This window comes from Talpa occidentalis, unplaced genomic scaffold (genome assembly GCF_014898055.3).
Source record: "Talpa occidentalis isolate TD23 unplaced genomic scaffold, MPIMG_talOcc4v2.1 talOcc4.15, whole genome shotgun sequence".
Classification (NCBI taxonomy): Eukaryota; Metazoa; Chordata; class Mammalia; order Eulipotyphla; family Talpidae; genus Talpa; species Talpa occidentalis.
In genome coordinates this window covers 23,572,133-23,594,092 of record NW_023601543.1, presented here as the reverse complement: position 1 = coordinate 23,594,092, position 21,960 = coordinate 23,572,133, and the positions used below count along the sequence as shown (strand labels likewise).

Below are 21,960 nucleotides of genomic sequence, written 5' to 3'. Positions count from 1 at the left end.
CAGCGCGGTCCTCAACCCGCTGCACCACCGGGGAGACCCTGTTCCTTATCTTTTGATAGTGAATGGTGGTCCTCAAAAATATCAGGTCCTAATTCCTGGAAACTGTAAATGTTAGTTTACATGGTAAAATTTCTACAAATGTAATTTAAGAATCCTGCAAGGAGGAGATTGTCCTGCATCATCCAAGGGGGCCCTAAATGCCATCACATGTATCATTACAAGAGGAAGACAGAGGAAGATTAGACAAAAGCCCCCAGGATGCCACAGAGTTAAGTGGCCAAAGCATGCCAGCAGTCACTATCAACTGAAAGAGGCAAGGAAGTGATTCTCCCCTACAGCTTCCCTAAAGTATGCTGCCCCCTGGAAATCTTGGGGGTTTTTTTAGCCCCATTTCATAATTCTGATCTCTAGAACTATAAGAAAATAAATATCTGTTGTTTTAAACCACTAAGTTTGTGATAATGTGTTGCAACAGCCACAGGAAACTAACACATATCTCAAAAGTAGTTTTTCTCAATGAAAGAGAAAATACCTACAAAAGACTTTTTCATTAAATAGCAGTGTATTTGTTTGTTCGTTCCTCACGCAGTAATGTTAATTACTACTCTTGGAAATACTCACCTATATTACCACTGAACTATTTTTCTATTGTCTTATTTTTAATAATAAATGATTATCCAGCAATATTGGCAATAAAACAATAGTAGACAGACTGCTGTGTACTGTTTCATGCTTTTCTTCAAAAAGCACCTTGTAAAACTGATGGGAACTTATTAAACATGTAATAAATAATTTTAAATAATCTTATCTAAATTATGTTCTGCATCATGCTTCAGCCTCAGAGGTCAAGGAAGTTAGGAAGGGAGGAAAATAGTCAGATGGAATAGAGTATCTGTTTGTTGCCTCACAAGCTGCAGCCAGAGAGCTGCAGATGGGTTCATCTGCTGCCCAGTGCAATTCCTGGCCCTATAGTTATTAGCGTTTCTGCCAGGATAAAGAAAATGACTCACAAATTATACTATTATAATGCTACGTATACTAATTATAGTTTTACCTTATTCACTTCTCAAAAAGGTATGCAGTTTTGGCCACAAATTATTAAACTAAGAAAATACACGGATCTTCTTTAGTTACTCTTTAATAATAGAGATTGTCAGAGTCCCTCTTATTTAAAAAAATTCCTAGACAATTTTGAAATTCTGACACATTTTTATCTCTAGAAAAATTTCCAATAATGAAGTTTGTTGTTAGAACACATCATCATGAACTGATATCAACACATAATTTTCAACTTAAAGAAATATGAGGGCTTAATGGAGAAATAAAATTTAAATTACAATTCTAAATTCACATAAACTATAACCTAAGTGGAAGTGAGGAAACCATCTCTCCCTCACATATACATAATGCTATACTATATATGCTAGCTCAGAATGCTATAGGCTTTGCATATTTCAGTCATCGTAACAAACGCGTGAGGTAGCTACTATTCTTTAATATACATATGAAACAAAACAGATTGAATGACATGCCCAAAGTTAAAAAACTAGTAATTACTGACAGCACTGGGGTTCTAAACACAGATGAAATGCAAAGCCCATGCTTTATGTATGCTTTTCCAACACTCTACTGTGACCTCCTCAACCAGATTTCAAATATTCTGTTCCACTGGAACCACAAAGCAGGGTTAGAGAATTCTAATTTTTTAATCATACTTCTATCCCAGGTTATTTCCTGCAATAGGAAACAGAACAAAATCTTATTTCAAGTCCCAGTTTTTGGATAGGAAAGTAATGAACACCAACTCTCAGCTAAATTTATCATTTCAGAATGATTTTGTCTGAGCCAACACAGCTTTCTTGGCTCCTTAAAGAATGGAGTCTTATTAATTTTTTAACAATTTTAAAAGGAAATCAATTAAAGACGTTTGGTCAAAATGGTGGTAATATCTTTTTTTAATTTAAATTTTATTTTTATATTCCCCATACAATTGCAACCCCCTTATTTTGACCCCAATCCCTCCTTTCCCCGACCCCCAACCCCCACAGAGTGTCTCTGGTTCATAGTTGTTTGTTGATTTTGATTTTTACTTTCTTATAGTTATTCTTTTTCCTGGTCTTTTATTTAAGTTTCCTAGATTCCTGCTATGAGTGGGACCATCCGGTATTTTTCTTTTTCTTTCTGGCTTATTTCACTGAGCATGATCCCTTCCAGCGCCATCCATGTTGCTGTAAATTGCATGTGTTTATCTTTTTTGAATGCTGAGTAATATTCCATGGTGTATATGGACCACATCTTCTTGATCCAGTCATCTATTTTTGGGTATTTGGGTTGTTTCCAAAGCTTAGCTATTGTAAATAGTGCTGCTATAAACATAGGGGTGCAGGTGCTCTTTGGAATTGATGTTTCTGTGTCATTTGGGCAAATACCTAGGATTGGAATTGCTGGATCATATGGAAGCTCTATGTTTAGTAGGTCCAGAAATCTCCACACAGCTCTCCATAGTGGTTGGACCAGTTCGTACTCCCAAAAATGGTGGTAATATCTTATAGGCAAAATTGTTGCACTAAGTACCCATCATGAACTCTGAAGCACCTGAGAATTTACCCTACTTACAAGCCAAGTTTTCCTAACACTTGGGAGAAGATCTAACAGCCCTATGTGAGAGACAAAGGACTTTATTATTCACAAAATGGCAAGTAACAAGAGCAAAAATTTATCAGTTCCCCTTGCCCCCTAATCTCACTAGGCAACAGAGACAGATGGATGCCTGCACATACAGTACATCACATTTATTACAGGACAGGAACTCTGAACTGAAAGAATTCAAATATTTTATAATAGCCAGCAAACATACCTGCACTGTACTCAAAGGGGGGCATAATCTTTATTTTACAGGACAGCAAGCACGACTGTCCTTTGCTTTGGAGAGAGAAGCTGTCTCATTCTTCTAAAAGACAGCCCTAAAAAAAGGGCAGTTAGTACCTCACTCATGAAATGTACAGAAACATAAGACCCATGGAAAATTATCTATCAATAGTAATGTGTACATTCCTTGTGAGCAAGGATTATGAACTGTAACCTCCCAGAAAAGGATATACAGGAACATAACTAAATACCTTAAATGTAAAATCATTTACAATCCTGTACTTAGGTGTCTGGGAGAGAGTCAGACAAATTCTGACCATCACCTGCCAAGCCTCATTCTCCTTATTTCCCAGACAGCATCCTGACTTGACTCACAGACTGCCATTCACTCAAACCAAATTCCGTTAAGCACTATGAATTAGACACTAGGTGTTAGGGGAGATAAAAAAAAGCCCAGTCAGACCTATCAACCCTAAAAAATCCTAATTATTGTTCCCCTCTAGCATCAAATACTATCTGTTTAGATAATAATAGTTCAGCTAAAGGAACTATGGAAAAAGAATCACCACCACTTAGTTCTAGTAAAATTGTATTGAAGATTAGTGGAATGAGAAGTGATTTATATACTTCTCCTCTATGCTTTTATTTTCCAAATTTTCTATAATGAGTAAGCATTGCTTCTGTTATAAGAAAAATACATCAACCATGGGGTATATCTCAAAGTTCACAAAAGTCTTATAGACTGAAAATGCAGGGGTAACTTATTTAGGAGATGAGCACTAAACTAGATCTGTACTGTGTTAGTATTCTATGGATTACTACCTATAAAGTATTGCCAAATTCAGAGCTACTGGGAATGAGTAAATATTCTGCAACAACTTAAATCCCTAGAAGCAACAGACATGAAGAAAAAATTACCAACTTGCACAAAAATATATAATGCTCATAAAGATACAAAATAAAATGATGGAAATTGATTACTATATTCAGTTCTTATGACATGGTAAACATATACCAGAATTATGTCTTTAGGAGAGTGCATAAAATCAGCCAACTCACAAACTTATTACATAATAAGAAAATGAAAAAACTAAATTTTCTGTGCACTTTAATAACATATTACTCAAACGTGAGTTGTTACAGTATGTAAAATCTGATTAATATGTTCTTAAATATTAATGCCACCTTATCTATTTTTCCATCTAAAAGAAATGTCAGGACTAGAAACAAAATCAAGAAAACAGGAGGCACCACGGTTGTCTATCGATTCAAAAATGGAAAGTATCTTTAAAGTATAAGAGACTCTGATGTTGCAGCCTGATGGAAAATGACAAGCCAATGGCTCTGGCATCTGCTTTAAACAGATACCCTCTGCAAAGACAGGTGATTTCTTAATCCTGTATTCCCCAGAATGATGCTGTGCTGCTATTCCTGCAGCAATAATGGAAGGATCTTTTTGAGCATAGGTACTCTGAGAAACAAGGATGCAAACAAAAAGAAACTGCAAAGGAGAAACCACAGCTGCTAGTCAAAGGGTAGATTACATGCATGTTCAGCGAGAAAAGGCCTATGAGTCATATAGCTAATAAGCCACATAGAAGGACAAGATTTTTTAAAAACATTAAAAAGGGGGAAGGGTAGCTCTATGCATAGTTGCCTGTAAGAAATTTTATAAAGTGTTTTGGCTTCAATGAGAAACGACTAATGAACAGAGTAATGAGATTCAAACATCAGTGATGTTTCAGAATGACACTATACTTCCACCCTTATAAAGTTTTATACTGTAAGTCTGGTGTTTTGAATCAGTGTATTATTTATTAAACAATTCTTTAAAAACTTATTTTCAAAAGACAAATGTTATAGCCTCATTGCATAACTTTTACTAAAATAAATTCCAGATGGATGAAAAAGATAAACATGGAAATGAACCAGGAAAAAAAAAAGAAAAATATTTCAGTGAATAGTCACTTAATTCTGGAACGAGGTAGGACTTTCAAGGCATCAAATTAAGAAATAGTTCACAAATGAAAAGGGTGGAAAACCACAGTGCATCAAAAAGCAAAATGAGCACCTCCCTGGTGGCCCAAGGGGTTAAGATGCAGCACAATGAAGCTATCTACAGCCACTGCAGCACGAGTTCAATCCCCAGCCAGGGAGATAACCCAGATGGCACAGCAGACCTCTCCTGATTCACCAGCTGCTACCCTCAGCAGTGTATTTCAGTAGATCCGCCTGTTCTACATCCCACTCTGTCTCTGGTGAATCTTCTCACCCAATCCACACCTCTGGCCTACACCCCAGTTCTTGGGTGCATAAATAAAAATAAATCTTAAAAACAAAGACCTTTTAGTACTTGTTTCACTGAATAAGAAAGATTAATATAAAAACAGTGTCCATCAAAGTGACACCCTTGGAAACTCTAGTAGGTTTTAGATTCCAAAACAAAAAAGGTCCTTGAGGAGAGTTAAAAAATAACCCAAGTGCAAGTTCCTTTGCTAAACAAAACTAACTGCTTCATCTTTGATTTATCCCCATTAAGACCAATTTTATAGCTACAACACTGTGTGCTCCTTAAAAAAAAATACTATGTTTAGAGAGCAAGGACCTTAATTGGGTTTTTTAACAACAAAGCACTAAACAAATACTGGATGCTGAAATTCAAAGCAAATTACAGTAAAACTACATCCAAGTACTAACTAGATCTTGCCTAGCTTCTGAGATCAGATGAGATAGAGCATGTTCAGGATGGTATAGTAGACAAGTTACAAGAAACTAATCACAAAGCAATGATAAATTCCACAAACCAAGCCAAAGAAATTCCATTAGTCTATGTTTTAATATTTTTTCAAGATTTATTTATTTATGCATACAAGAGCCGGGGTGCAGGCCAGAGATGCGGGGGGTGAGAGGATTCACCAGAAACAGAGTGGAGAGCAGAACAGGAGGATTGACTGAAATACACTGCTAAGGGGAGCAGAGGGCGAGACAGGAGAGGTCTGCTACACCATGTGGGTCACCTCCATGGCCAGGGATCGAACTCATGCTGCAGAGGCTTCAAATAGCTTCACAGTGCTGCAACTTAACCCGCTGCTCCACCAGGGAGGCCCCTACTCTATGATTTAAGTGGCCAAGTGGTTCCCTACACACCAGCACACTAGCATCTACGAATAAGACAAAATAGTTTCAGAGAAAGCATGATTAAGTATGGAAACAGTTCCCCATGTCTCTAGTCTCACAAGACAAGAGCAATAAAAACAAAAATCAGAGTAACTATGACAAATCTAATCTAACCGGAGAATGGTGCACATATATGAGAAACATAAGAAAACACAGGAAAAGAAAAAAGACGAATTGTGGATGAACCTAAAGAGGTCTCCAACGGTTAAGTAGCTGATTTTTATGTGTTAAACATTTGAATGCACCAAACTATACCCTGTGTTAGAGTAACTACACTCAAAGAACTCCAAAATAAATAAAAAAGAAATGTAAACATATACCATATTTCTTTTATTTTACAATGCACAGTTTTCTTCTAATGCTAATGTTTCTGAAATCCATGTATGCCCTTATTGTGGGAGTAGTTGTTTTTTTCCACAAAAGTTATTGAATTGATGGTGAATGATAATAATAAATTAATTGCAATAAAAGATCACAGTTGCTATAACAAAGAGTTATCACTATATGTGAAAGACAAAAAAGGCAAAAGATAAAAAGAATAGCCTAATATGGGATACAAAAGATCAATCAGAGCTTACAAGATAGAAAGGAAGACTTTAACAGTAGGATGGAAAAATTTTTTTAATTAAAAAAAAGAAGAGACATGGAATAGCATCATACTTTTAAGAAAGAACAGTATGTAATTTAGTAGGCCAGAATGTAGAATTTGGAGGCAGTATGAGATTAAACTAAAGAGCAAGAAGGCCAGGACTGCAAGGTAAATTTAACACCCAAGAACCAATCAATGTAATATACCATAAGGGACAAAACCCACGTAACCATCTCAATAGAAAAGGCAGCTGACAAAACCCGATACCCTATTTTGATTGTTAAAATATTAAATAACTAGTTATAAAAGGGAATTCCTACAACCTGATAAAAGCATCTATGAAAAATCCAGAGCTATTACTATATTTAACAGTGAAAGAATGAATGGATTTCCCCTAGATTCAATGACAATATAAGCATGTCCACCCTCATCGCATCTATTCAATATTGTACTAAAAGTTCTAGCAAGAGTAATTAGGCAAGAAACAGAAAAAGGCATCCAGACTCAAGAAGGAGTAAAACTGTATCTGCAGAACACATGATCCCATATACAGAAAGTCCTAATGAATCCCTTTAAAAACTAATAGAATGAATAAACACGTTCAGGAAGTTGCAAGATTAAAGATTACCATATAAAAATCTATTATATTTCTATAAACCAGCAATAAACATCACAGAAATGAAATTAAGAAAAAAAATTCCACTTAGAATCATGTATCAAAAACCATAAACTTAAGACTATTGGTGTTGGTCATAACGAAATATATAGACATCAACACATAAAGCTGCATACCTGAAATTTAAATTATGCTATAAACCAATATCACCTCAAAAAAATAATTAGAAAAACTACAATATATTTTTGAACAAAATTAAAGACAAATCAATTCAAAGAAAGCTCATAACCATGAATTGACAACTTAATATTGTTGAGATAGCAAAACTCCCCAAAATGATCTACAAATTGAATATCCCAATTTGAATTTCTTGAAGAAACTGACAAGCTTATGTATGCTACAATTCAAATGGGAATGCAAAGGTCCTATAATAGCCAGTTATTTTGAAAAAGAACAACCTTAGAAAAGTCACACCTCCCAATTATAAAATTTAATACTAACTTACTATACAGATATAGAAATCAAGACAGTGTGGTTGTGGGATAAGAATAGATATGTAGTATGTCAACTATTTCTCAATAAAACTGGAGGAAAATAAACAAACTGGAAGATGGGGGAGATTAAACATACCGATCTAAGAAATCAAATTGGGAGTCCAGAAATAAATATATTTGTGGTCAATTCTCAACAAAGGTGACAATACAGTTGAACAAAGAATAATTATTTTCAAGAAATGGATACCCACACATAAGTAGTCAATTGGGTATCCACATAAAAAAGAATGAAGTTGGACCCTGATCTCACATCATTTACAAAAAACAATTCAAAATGGGTAATACATACAAATGTAAGTGTTAAAACTACAAACTCAAAAGAAATCACAAGAGTAAAACTTCATAACCCTGGGTTAGGCAATGGTTTCTTAGACACAATACCAAAGGCACAAGCAACATAAGAAAAAATAGGTAAGATGGGTTTTGTCAAAATTTTAAAATGTTTGTGTTTGAAAGAAGACAACCCATAGAATAGAGAAGTATTTACAACCCATATAGTTGATAAGGTACTTCTATGTACAAAGTTTAAAAAAAAATCTTAGAACTCAGTAATGAAAAGACAACCCAATTAGAAAATGGCGAAGTCTGATTAGACATTTTTCTTAGGAAGTTACACAAATGGTCAATAAACATATGAAAAGATGCTAATGACTTTACTAGTCATTGGGGTATGCAAATCAAAATAATGACATGATATTTCACACCCACTATGATGGCTATAAACAAAAATGGAGAATAATAAGATAAGGAGCACATGGAATCCTCACACACTACTAAAGGGAATGTAAAATGCAGGAACTGCTTTGGAAGACAATTTAGCATTTCTTCAAAATGTTAAACATAGAAATAGCATATGACCCAGCAATTCCACTCCTACATACATACACAAGAAAAATGAAAATTCACAGTTAAAAATCTGTATATTAATAATCATAGCAGCATTATTTATAATAGCCAGAGTACAAAAAACCAAACTGTCCAACAATTGGAATTGATAAAAGAAATGTACAATGTATATTTCCATCTACATGTATAAGAGATTTTAGAAATCTATATCTCCAACATGATTTAAATGGGCTAAATGATTTTAAAATGGTATCCACTAAAGTCTTTCTTGATTTATATTTATATTTTATATTTATATTTATATCCTGATCACCAGTGATATTAATATATCTTCAATAACTGTTGGCCATATGTTATTTCCTTTACTGTGAAATAACTTCACTTATTTTGTCCAACTTTTATTAGTTGTTTGTCCTATTCTTATAGAATTCCTTATACTAATCCTGTCAGTTCTGTATACTATAAATATCTTTTGCTAGTTTATAATTTGTCTTACTGGTTTTTTTAGGGCGTCTTAATGAATAAATATTCTATATTTTAATACAATCTATCAATCTTTTATTGTCACTGCTTCTTGTGTCTTGTTTAAGAATATGTAAGATAGGGCCTACCCTGGTGGCGCAAAGGGTTAAGTCTCAGCACTATGAAGTTAGATCCCTGGCCAAGGAGCTACCCACATAGTGCAGCAGACTTCTCCTGTCTTGCCTTTCTTGCAGACTTCTCCTGTCTTGCCCGATGCTCCCCTCAGCAGTGTATTTAGGTAAATCCATCTGTTCTGCTCCCCACTCTCTCTGGTGAATCCTCTCACGGCCCCCCCCCCAACTCTGCACCTCTGCCTAAACCCCAGGTCTTGTATGCATAAATAAATAAAAATAAATCTTTTCAAAAAAAGAACACGTAAGATATATTTAGCTGCATTTTTTTCTACTAAGAGTTTTAAAGTTTGGTATTATCACTCCAAGTTGAAAATAGACATGTGTGGGCCTCCCTAGTGGCACAGGGATTAAAGTCTCAGCACTATCAAGCTATTGCCAGCCATTGCGGTGTGACTTCAACCTCTGGCCAGGGAGCTGACCCATGTGGCGCAGCAGACCTCTTCTGTCTCGCCCGCTGCTCCCTAAGCAGTGTATTTCAGTGGATCTGCCTGTTCTGTTCCCCATTCTGTCTCTAGTGAATCCTGTCATTCCCTGCACCTCTGGCCTACCCCAGTTCTTGCATGCGTAAATAAATAAAAAACTTTAAAAAAAAAGAAAATAGACGTGCAAAGTAAACGCAGCAATTCCACTCTCAAGTATACACATTAGAGAAAATCTTGCACTCTTACAATGGGAGACATGTCTAATAATGCTTATACAGCAAAAACACGGAAACAATCCGAATGGTCATCATTGAGAAAGTGGATAAAACATGGTACAATCACACAATGAAAGACAATGCAATCATCAAAAGGAATGAACTACAGCTTCACAAAAATTTGGATGAATCTTAGCAACTTAACATAATACACAAAAATTACCAGTTATATAAGGCATACTGTATAAGCTTTTTCTTATACTTAAAATTTTTCAAAACAAGGAATAAAGAAGTAGGACTTTGAAGTGTATTGTTAAGGAGCTGTATTGTTGTATCATTGCATGCATTGCATCCTTTTGTTACTGGCTTGAAGGTGATTCTTTTTTGAGGTAATACTTGTTTACAACACTGTATGTGACTCAGAGTCATAGGATCACACCTCCTCAGATGCATGTCCCCACACCATATAGCCACCAGCAGGTGTTTTAATAGTGACAAGTGACAATCAAACTTGCAGATTAGAAATAGTACTCTGGCTTCAGTATAAAGAACTAACTATAACTGAAACAAATTTGAAGCAAGAGGGATCAATTTAGGAAAAGTATTGGTCCAGTTAGAGATGATGAGAAGAGGACCTAAACAATGGTAGTGAGAACAGACAGGAAGTAAACAGATCTGAAAGCTATTCAAAGAGTTATGGCCAAACAGTACAGAAATTAAGAGAAGGGGAAGAGTAGAAAATAACTCCCAAGCTTCTGGTCTGGGTGAGCAGGGGGCATAGGGTCAATAACAAAATTTGAAATTTTTTAATGTATTTTGAATTATTTATATATCTATATATGGAAAATGTAGTTTACCCCCTTTATTAGTAACTATAAAATTTGACCCTTCTGGGCCCTCCTGGTGATGCAGGGGTTACAGAGAGGGCTGTCAAGCAATTGCCAGCCACTGCAGCAAGAGTTCCATCCCCAGCCAGCCAGGGAGTAACCCACATGGCACAGCAGACCTCTCCTGCCTCACCTGTTGCTCCCCTCAGCAGTGTATTTCAGTAGATCAGCCTGTTCTGCTCCCCACTCTCTCTGGTGAATCCTCCCGCCCCCCGCCCCCCGCCCACACCTCTGGCCTGTACCTCAATTCTTGTATGGATAAATAAATAAATCTTTATTAAAAAAACTGACCCGTCCCTTTCAAGGTTCACCCTCCCTCTCCTTCATACCATCTCTGATGACCTACCAACACAATCAGAAGTCATCGCTCCCTCTTTTGAACCCACACAGCACTTTATTTTTTCTCTTACAACATTTACCTTCCCGTAGACCAGCATTTCTCAATGTTATCATCACTGAAACTTTGGAGCAATAAGTCTTTTTTGTGTGGGGCAGTCTTGTTCACTCTCAGATGCTTAGCAGCATCCCTGACATCTACCCACTAGTCAGCAGTCACCCCCCACCAAGTTGTAACAATCAAAAGTGTCTCCAGACAGTGTCAAATATCCCTTAGGAGTAAAATCTGGGGGAAATTAAAAATCAGTTGGGGTTAGACCAAACAACCCCAGTTGACCTAACCTATATAATGGACATGTGAGTACTTATTTTGTACCACTATGAAATCATAAACTCCTCAGAGGCAAGAAGTTTACAACCCTGTCTATTTACATAAAACAGTATGACAAATTCATTCTTACATAGTTATTAAGGTAGGTTAAGGAGACAGTTATCTATGTTTAATTTACTACTTTTAATTGATAACTACCTTTAAAAGTAATTGATTTCCCACTAATAGAGGCAGACATCCCCAACCAATTAGGTCAAAGTATTGAGGATTTACATATTGTAATTACTCTTTACAGAAGGGGAAAATTGTAGGCTACACATTCTAGAGTCTCTGAGGGACATAATCATTTAACAAAGTCATTTTTGAGTGAAATTCAAATTCACAAATGATCTACAAATGGTTAGTCTCCAAAAAGTTCAAATAAAAGTTATGCCATACTTATTAATTTCTCCTGAACCTTAAATCCCTATTATACATAAAATTCTATTGAAGGAGACTGAAGTCATTAGTTTTTTTTTAATTTATTTATTTATGCATAGAAGAACTGGGGTACAGGCCAGAGGCACGGGGTTGAGCGGATTCACCAGAGACAGAGTGGGGAACAGAATAGCCAGACTGACAGAAATACACTGCTGAGGGAAGCAGCAGGAGAGACAGGAGAGGTCTGCTGCGCCATGTGGGTAGCTCCCTGGCCAGCCTGGGATCAAACTTGTGCTGCAGTGGCTGCAGATAGCTTCATAGTGCTGTGCTTACCCCCTTGCGCCACCAGGGAGGCCCTGAAGTAATTAGTTTAAAAGTAAAGTGACAACAATCTCTGTCACAACTTACAGGAGAGTACACAAAAATTAACAGTGTCCACAAATAAGAAACAACTTACTTGGCTATTGGGGTCGGGGGGGGGAGTAATCTTTTCTTTACAAAATTTCACATTAAATGGCAAAGGTGTGGAGAAAACGAACACTTTTATACTGTTGGTGGGAATGTAGACTGTCCTGCCCCTAGAGAAAGCAGTATGGAGTTTTCTTAAAAGACCAAAAATGGATCCGTCACATGACCCAGAAGTTTCACTCCTAGGTATCTATCCAAAGAGCACAAAAACATTCATTTGAAAGGAAACTCGTATTCCCATTTTATTGGATCTGGAAACAGTCTAAGTGCCCCGAAACAGATGAGTGGATCAAGGAGAATTGGTACATGTGCACAATGGAATACTTGTTGATCAGGGATCAAAAAGGATAAACAATACATTAAATTTTGACAAGAGTTTCTAGTTTTCATTAGTAGGTTCTGAGGTATCAAAACTTCCCCTGTTGTTCTCTCAGAGTTGGTGGTTGTTGTCTATACTTCCAGGGAGGAAATATATGTGGAAAATTAAACTTTATTCTAACTCTGCTTAAAAAAAAATTTCACATTAAAAATAAAATTAGAAAATACCCATTACAGTCCACTGACTACTATCATGTAGTACCTTTATTTGAAACAGAAGAAATCTGTTGAAGTGTGACCTTCAGCAGACTTAGTGTACTAATATAAAATGAAACTAAACACAAACTTAAATTGTTATAAAATCACTTGTACCATTTTCTATTACATTAAATGGTTTCCTGCAGTGTAAGGTATTTTTTTCCACAAAGAGGTGGCAAACAAATATTTCCGAAACATTTAAGGAACTCATTATAAAAGCATTACAATGCTTTAAAAAGGACCCAAATACAACCAGAGTGTAGAGAAAAAGAGAAAACTAAACTATTTCCCCTTCTAGGTCATGATGATAAATAGCCTCTATAAAATAGAGCCGGGTATCACACAGTTTAAGCATACCTGAAAGTGGGCTGCTGAGATGGGTAAGAGGGTAATATGCCCTTTTGCAAAGTTTCACTGTGTGCCTTGGAACTTAAACACCACCCCCCAGGAAATCAATATGCTCTAAGTCTTCAATTACTTTTATTTGTGACGTGTCCCTCACATCATCTGTTATGCTGCCAATAAGATTCTGGATTTTGTCTATTCTTATTTTTTAAGATTAATTTTATTTATTTATGCATACAAGAGCTGGGGTGTAGGCCAGAAGCACAGGGGGAGGGACGGGGGTAGGGAGTGAGAGGATTCCCAGAAACAGAGTGGGGAAGAAAACAGGTGGATCTACTGAAATACACTGCTGAGCGGAGCAGCAGGCGACACAGGAGAGGTCTGCTGCACCATGTGGGTCACCTCTCTGGCCAGGGATCAAACTCATGCCACAGTAGCTGGTGATAGCTTGATAGTGTTGAGACTTAACCACTGCACCACCAGGGAGGCCCCAAACATGGTAAGTTCTTATTTTCTAAACACTATTACTTTAACTGCTTGCTACACAACCCTAGTTCTTCTAAACTATGGCTTATTCTCCTTAGTGATTTTACTGAATAACTTTTCCTCTGCTTATCAACCTTCTTTTCCCTCACTCCTTTAAGATTAAAATTTAAGACATTAATGTCCCCAGACATGCACCTTCACCTTCGGCTGACTTAGCAAAAATCAGGTTACTCCTCCCTTCCAATGGCTAACTGCTCCTCACCCTGTCCTTCCTCCCCTGTCCTCAAATGAAGGTCTTCCCTCCTACTCTTACATTTTAACACTGAACTCGCCACCAGTTCCCACCTCTCAGTAAACATTCAGTTAACATCTGTCATTAAGATCCAATGTCACCTCTACTTCATATCCATGCAATTTCTCCCCTGAAATTCTGCAACTGTTCTCCCTGCCAAATCACAATTTGATCCCATAGGATCATTTATATCAAGATTCAGCACATACCTAACTTTACAGGAAGCTATTTCAAAAAACCACAATCAAATTAAGCCTTATATATCACAGTTTCATGTCACGTATATCTACAGCATGTTATAATTCTTTTCTACTTGTTACACATATGTACAATTAGATATGTACTATACACATTCAGCTATTTTATAAACCCTCCAAGGACAAGAACCCTGTCTTTTTCTTTCCTAGTGGCCATAATCATTTCCAAAGTTTGTGTTCATAAAAGCTTGCTTTTAATTCATCTACTCTAAAATCATCAAAAAAGATATCAGGGCCTCCCCTGGTGGCACAGGTGGTTGATCGCAGTGCTATGAAGCTGAAGGCAGCTTCTGCAGTGTGGGTTCGATCCTGGCCAGCCGGCGAGAATCCCACATGGCCCAGCAGACCTCTCCTGTCTTGCCCGCTGCTCCCCTCAGCAGTATATTTCAGTCAATTATTCCTGTTCTGTTCCCTACCCTGTCTCTGGTGAATCCTCTCACCCCCCACAAGTCTGGCCTGTACCCCAGTTCTTGTATGTATAAATAAATGAATCTTTAAAAAAAAGATATCAGTGAAGACAAGTTATGCAAATAGCATGCACAAATAAAACACACTGCACCATAAACAAAAATTACATAACCTATGAAGTTAAACAGCACTTATTTTTCAGAATAACTTATTTAGCATAGTGTTTATTTTAATAGCTTTGTTATATGGAATGTGCTATAATGGAAATAACCCCAGAATAGTGCTAGAGTTGGAAAATCTAGGCTCTGACCCACTGTTATACACTAGCCATTTAACTATGGGCAAATCACTTAACCTCTCTCAACAACAAGGAGTAATTACTATGTACTCTGCCAAGCTCACAGGGTTATTATTAAGATACAATAGGATAATACATATGAAAGTGCTTAGAAATTTATAAAGAGCTTTATAAATGGTATTATTTTCATGATGAACATACCCTCCAATTTAAGATAATATTTAATTTTAAAATGTGAACTTGCAAAAGAAAGAAATTAAGGAACAACGATCTATGCTACAGAAGAACACATCATGAATAAAATTAGTCACTACAAGGTTCAGCAACTCAAAAATAAATCTAGAAGAGTTAAAATACGAATCAACAAATGCTTCACATTCAATTTATCAGGAAGACATTTTTACATTAAAGTATATATTTCAATCAGGCCACAAAATCATAATCACAAATTCATTCCACTGAATGCAAGGAGAGTGCCTTCACCTATGTAACAAATCAGACTCTGCAGTTTATCAGGCTCCATTTTACAACCTCATACAATGCAATTGCTATGCCCCACGTTGAAGAAGTGAACCAGCACATTTAGGAAATACTAGATTTGACCCCAGGTTTACAGGAAAACATGTGATTAACCAGGACATAGCACAATCTGATGTATGTAAGAATTCCTAAATGTGTTTCACAGACCTATTGTTTATGGACATAGATATAAAGCAGCACAGGGAGCAGCTGCAAGTAAGCTGAGATTTATTTGTAGCACTGACAAAGTCAAATATGAGGTTTCAGGATTTGTTTAGGTAACCATTAAAATCATTTTCAAGCTCTCTTAAAGTCAACAAATCATCATGGTATCCAGACCTACTAAAAAGTTACAGGCAATTTCCCTTTTGTCAAGTCTACCTACAGACTATCAAAGACATTACAAGAGTCAGCTACTTTTCTGAAATGGGTTACCAACTACCTGATTCCTGTTTTTATATCTTTTTATGGATGTGGATTTTAATTGAGTATTTGGAAGGCAAATCTATTCAAATATATATGAGCACAAACCACTAATTGGAGATTCAAGTAAATGAGTAAACTCTCCCTTTTAAAGTTCCCTGGAAAGCTTAGAGCTAAATCTCCTGGAAAGCTTTGGGCTCTATCCCAGCAAAGGATGGGGGTGGGGATGAAGTTAAAGAGGGAAAAAGAAACAGGGAGGGCTGCTGCATAGACGTAAGGGGAAGGAGGAGGCAGGTGAAGAACAGACATGAGAAATAAAGAGGTAAAAAGACAGATAAACTTTGCCAACAGCTACCTATTACATATTTTCCATCATAGCAACACTGTTAATAAATAAAACAAGACCTGCTTTATATTCTGAAAGCACTATTCTCTTAATGCAAATCTATTATTAAATTAACTCTGATATTAACTGTAAACCAGTGTTAAGCATGGGACGTGAAGTAACTATAGCCTCCTCTTAAGTTTCTATTCACTCCAAACATAATATGATGGGGGGGGGGGAATGAGTCAGTTTCACACATTATTAAAAAGATTATTGAACTAAAACTTGTGTTCCTAAAAATAAGGTATTTTAGAGTTTCTCAGCAGTGACTACACATTAGATTACCTGGGAAGATTTAAAAAAAAAAAATACCACCAAGTCTCTTGGCCCCAGAGATTCTGATTTAATTGGTCTGGGGTGGGGCCGAGGCATACATTTGGAAAAAAAAAATCCCTTGTGATTTCAATGTGCAACCAAGGTGGAGAACCACTGGTCTATTTGACTGTATACATGTTAGAAACAGCAAGATAATTATAAAAGCCCTATCTATCTCCTCCCTTTGAAATTTATCAATCTCCCTTTCTTATGTAATTCTTTCAAGTGAGATTCTCACCAACTTACATCTACATTAAAAAAAGCTTCCTAGTTTACTACCTATTTTCTCTTCTTCCAATTTCTTCCCAGTCCAATAAACGGTGATATGCTTGTCTAACTAATCAGTTTGGTTGGGAAACCTTATCCCACCGAGAGTCATTTTAAGTATAACACAAACAATAGAACTGTTTTCATTAGAGGATACTCTGTGCATATACACATGTGTACGCTAGTGTGAGTGTGTGTGTATGCATCTATGTACACATGTAGTTTCAAACATGCTCTATTTTTCTTCAGCCACAGTGTTCCTACCTCCATTTATACATAATGGATATTAGTTTCGTCATATACAAAAAGCTTGCCACTGTTTCCTTCAACAAAACTCATGGCTAAATTTTAAAAATGTATGGTAAGATTTCTTATTCAAAATTTGACGTTTCCTCACAAGGAAAATATATTCAACTGGAAAAAAAGTAAAATGAGGTAAAATTATCTCAAAAAGTCCTGTGTTGTTGCAGATGCTGACTAAGTTTATGATAAATGAATGTTTACCAAGAACAAATACTTCTGAAAACTGAAAAGTCAAAGGTTATAATCACATGAGATTCACATTTATGAAAAATATTATCATGTACAATATAAGCAATATATAATAAGAAAACTGAACAAATATATGATTTATTCCCTGCCTTTAAGGAGTTTTCCATCTATTGGGATGGGAAGACACAAACATAAAAAGAAAATAAAGCCAGCAAGCAAGTGGTAAAGATCAGTAAGTACCAAGGGAATTCAAAGACGCAGAAGACTGCTGTGGACTAAGAACTGGAGATGGCTTCTTAGAAAAGCTAGGGTTTGGACAAAATTAAATAGATGGAGAGAAGAAGGAAATCTCAAGCATATCCACGACCTTCTACAAAGTTGAGACAGAAATTCATAAAATATACTTGAGGAACAGAGAGCTGACCTAGTTGGAAGACAGGGTTCTATGTAGGAGCTTTGGGGAGGTAAGGTTGCAATAATAAATTGGAGGCAGTGTGTATGCCCTGAATGCCACCTAGGATGCTTAAACTTTGTTTTACAGATAGAGAGATCTTTTATAGGATATAAAAGACAATAAATAAAACAATATATCCCCATGATGATGTTATCTGACACCAATTTTCTTGAAGCTTTTGAAGAACATACCAAGTAGCATAATATGTTGCCAATATATTCATGAATATGTGAATATATTGTTTAGAAAATTTGTTGAGTGAAGGCATAAATACTGAAACATGCTTTCCAAAACAGAAAATCAGTGATTACTACACGTTCAAAGTTCTTAGGACAATTCTTAAGAAAAATTGGTCTTCAATTTTAGATTTTTCCTCCTCTGTACACCCTCCTGCAAATACAAACCTTGATTTAATATCCAGAAATTTAAAATGTTGAAAGTGTTATTCTGAAAATAAATCTTTTGTTATTTCTTTATGGATGTATTTACTTAATATATTGCTTTAAAATTATTGTATCTATTAAAATAATTTTGTCCATTTCTTTCAGGAAAGCTGATGAAAACACACACATAAATACCAGATTAAAAGATTTTGGAAAGAAACAATACTTTCCCCACACCAAAACACACCTAAAATAATCAGACTGGCAGAAGGGAAAGAAGAGTGTGCTCAGAACAAAAAATGCCATCCACAACAAAGACTACCAGAGAGTATATGAAGAACATTACAATAGCCGATTTCTTCATCCAAAAGAATAAGCCATTAACCCACAAGTCCATTAAGATGGAGTTAAATTTTTTTTTCTCAAAAAATGCCCTTAAATTTTTTGGCTATTTCTACTATAAAGATTAAGACTCTAAAATAACTCAAAACAAGGATTCTTTGCCCTAGCAACCAGACACGTAAGTGATTGATGATTTAATCTGCCACTGCAGCAAATACTAATTTAAGCACCACTACCTTCTAACAGAGGAAAAGGAAAAATCTGTCTTTAAAAGCATACGTGACAAGCAGGCAAGAATATTCCAGGATGATTAAAACACGCAGAGCAAATAAGAACACAGAAAAATCGTGGCAAATAGCTGTTGTACTGTGAAAAGGGGATATGCTATTCCCGCAGGCACGTATGCCTTTCAGGAGTATGTATAATTATGATTTCATGGATTGTCTTTCCTGCCCCCCCCAAACACACACACACACACACACACCGCCTTCGGGAAAGATGGAAACGTCCAGGAGAGTTGGAAGAAGTGCATTAAGGTGTCAATACCTTCTTCCCCAGCCCTCGCAAGGGTAACTCGCTTTCACAACAAGGTTTTCAGCCCTCACAGCCCACCCAGTTTCCACACATCTTTCAATCACCATTCCACACCCCCCGCCCCCGCCAGCGCACCCGCCATTCCCTTCTCTGCCCCTCACACTCAACAGAACAGGCTGCTCAGACTTTGTCAGTCTCGCCGCCCCCGCGCACCCGCCCAGACCAGCGGAGTCCAACCACGCAGCCACGCAGCCACCCACTCCCCCCACCTCCGCTTTCCGAACCCCGCTTCCCCTCCCCCGCCACGTCCTGTCACCTGCTTGGGTGGTGTCCGTCAGGTCGTAGCCGCTGCCCGGGAACTCTCGGAGTTTCCTACCACTGAGGCTCAGGATGCCGGAGTTGCCCGCCTCCTCCAGGGCCCGGTCCAGGCTCCTCACGGTGTGCTGAGGCTGCAGGCTCCCCGGGTTCCACTGCGGCCCGTTGGGGAACGGCTGACCGAAAAGTGTCGGTACCGGGATGGGCACCACCAGGGTCCCGCCACCCCCGCCGCCTCCCCCTCCGGCTCCGCCACCTCCCCCTGCGGCCGCGCCTCCGCCACCGCTGCTTCCACCTCCACCACAGCCACCGCCCCCACTGTTACCACTACCTCCCTGACTCGCCGCCATGTTCCTAGGAGAGAGAATAGCCCCCGACAATACTCTCAGCTTGAGCCGCGAGTGTAGGGGGTTCTTAGGACGCATGCGCAGGCTGGGGGGTTGGGGGAGGTAAAGGGTGGGAAGGAACCGCGGTGGGGGGCGGGGGGGAGCGGGCTGGGAGGAGGTGTTGAGCAGAGCAGAGCAGAGGTTCCAACGTGCAGAACGCTTGCTTTTAAAAAATGTATGGTCAGAGGAAGGGATGCTGAATCCCGGTTCCGCTGCCTTGGGTACCAAAATCTTGCGAAGCGACACCAGCTGGATTCTCGCTTGTGTGGCGATGAGTCCCCAAATCTCTAAGTTGATGCACCTTCTACGTTCTGCAAAACAAAGGCAAAGCCATTCGATAGGGATGAAAGGGATTCGTTTCAGAATACATTAAAACAGCATTTAGAAGGACTATCATGTCTGATTGAAACTCTTGCCGCACATGCCTCAGGAATCGTTTCCCAGTGTTAACACGGGAAAAACGTTGGGGAGTCGTTTGCGCGGAATATTGGTGCACAATTGAGTTTTAAGCATAACTGAATTTTGTTCGACTTTACAATTCCAAAATAGGAAAAGAATTTTTAAATGTTTTCAAGAAAAGCTCTCGTTGCAGTGCATGTGAGTCCTGGCCAAACTGCTGCCTTCCAAAACTTGGAAAAGTTCTCTGCATTCTGCTCTATCACTCTTTGAAGTTGTGCCAAGATCTCCAGAATATCTCGTTTCTTCTCATCATGTCAGGATGACTGATGGAAAACTCTTTGATCATGAAATAGCCTTAAAGGTTTTTTGTTGTACTTTTTAAGAGGTTTTGATTAAGGTGGAATTCTCAATGTTTGACACTGGGGATATGAAACTAATCGATCTCCCGTTATTAGGAGTTAATTCTCAGAACCTGAGCCCAACCATTCAGGTCACTGGCACCCCTCCACGCAGTACCCTACACACCCCCACTCAGAGGTATTCAAATCTTTTACGTTAATCAGCAAAGTTACAGAATAGAACTCAGAATGCTTGCATATATTCAGTTATCACTAATTTCACTCTTATGCACCACATTTACATTCATTTTAAGATGAGCAATTTGTCTAGAGGCTCATTTTCTTAACTAAATCTTAGAGATATCTATCTCCAATAAGCTCTACTTGAAAAAAAGTAAAATTCAGGACTTATAATTTCTCTAAATTGTTTTGTAGCTATATAAGTTAACAAAAATGATTATGTGGCCAGAAATTACATTTATCATATTCATGACCCACAGAAGAAACAAATGAGAATCAAACTCTATAATGAATTAGAAAGCAAGTTAAGTCAAATTATTTAAACCCACTGGTGTCAGAAAGAAACGTTGTGCTTTATATCTCATCTTCCTTATATGGCAAGTCAAGTATAATTTTAATTATTATTTTAATTTTGGAGGGTTATATTTTTTGCTTTTTCGTATGTTCATATGTTCCACCTACCTCCTACCAACCAATGGCACCCATACCCCATTTGCTTCCCACCCCCATCCCAAATCAAATATTGAGAACTTCCAGACTCAAGTGGAATGAAAGAGAATCTAAATTCATTAGTTAAAGAAAAAACTAGAAAAGGAACTATTTTATCATTACCCAATAGCATTTGCAATTATTGAAAACACTGTTTTGAAAAAAAATAACTTTTTTTTTTTTTGGACTCCAAGTAAAATATGTCCTCAGGATCCGAGTACTGTCAAGGGAAAAAAAGTAATGTACAACCAGACTGAAGAAGGAACATAATCTTTCAAAGAATTACAAAATCATTCAAGTAAGGAAAAATGGGAAGACTACAAAGTAAACAAGGTATGCATGAAAATCAAGCAAAATAAGACATCCTGGAGCTCTTTAACAAGAACACTAAGGCGGTAAAGAGTATTAAAAGATAAACTGAGGCATATTAAAATTTAAAGAGTTTATTTAAGCATTTATCTGTTGGAACCACTTGCACTTAAGTGGTTATAAGAGTACCACCCACAAGAACCAGGGGGAAAACTTAGAGAAAGCAGGGAAGTAAAGAAAGGAAAATATTTGATTGGCTATAGCTTTAAACCCTTGTATACTCTTTGTCATTGATTGTCCTTAGCATTTGATTTCCTAAAATT

At 37.3% G+C, this 21,960-nt stretch overlaps 1 protein-coding gene across 1 annotated transcript in view; it reads right to left on the bottom strand.

Moving 5' to 3' along the window:
* Positions 1-19,890, bottom strand: part of LRCH2 (leucine rich repeats and calponin homology domain containing 2) — an 86,695-nt gene extending 66,805 nt beyond the window's left edge. Inside the window, exon 1 of the mRNA XM_037512049.2 lies at positions 19,478-19,890. Within this exon, the coding sequence (XP_037367946.1) occupies positions 19,478-19,826 (349 nt within the window). The 5' untranslated portion in view covers positions 19,827-19,890. The remainder of the gene's footprint in view (positions 1-19,477) is intronic.
* Between the last annotated feature and the right edge of the window lie 2,070 nt (positions 19,891-21,960).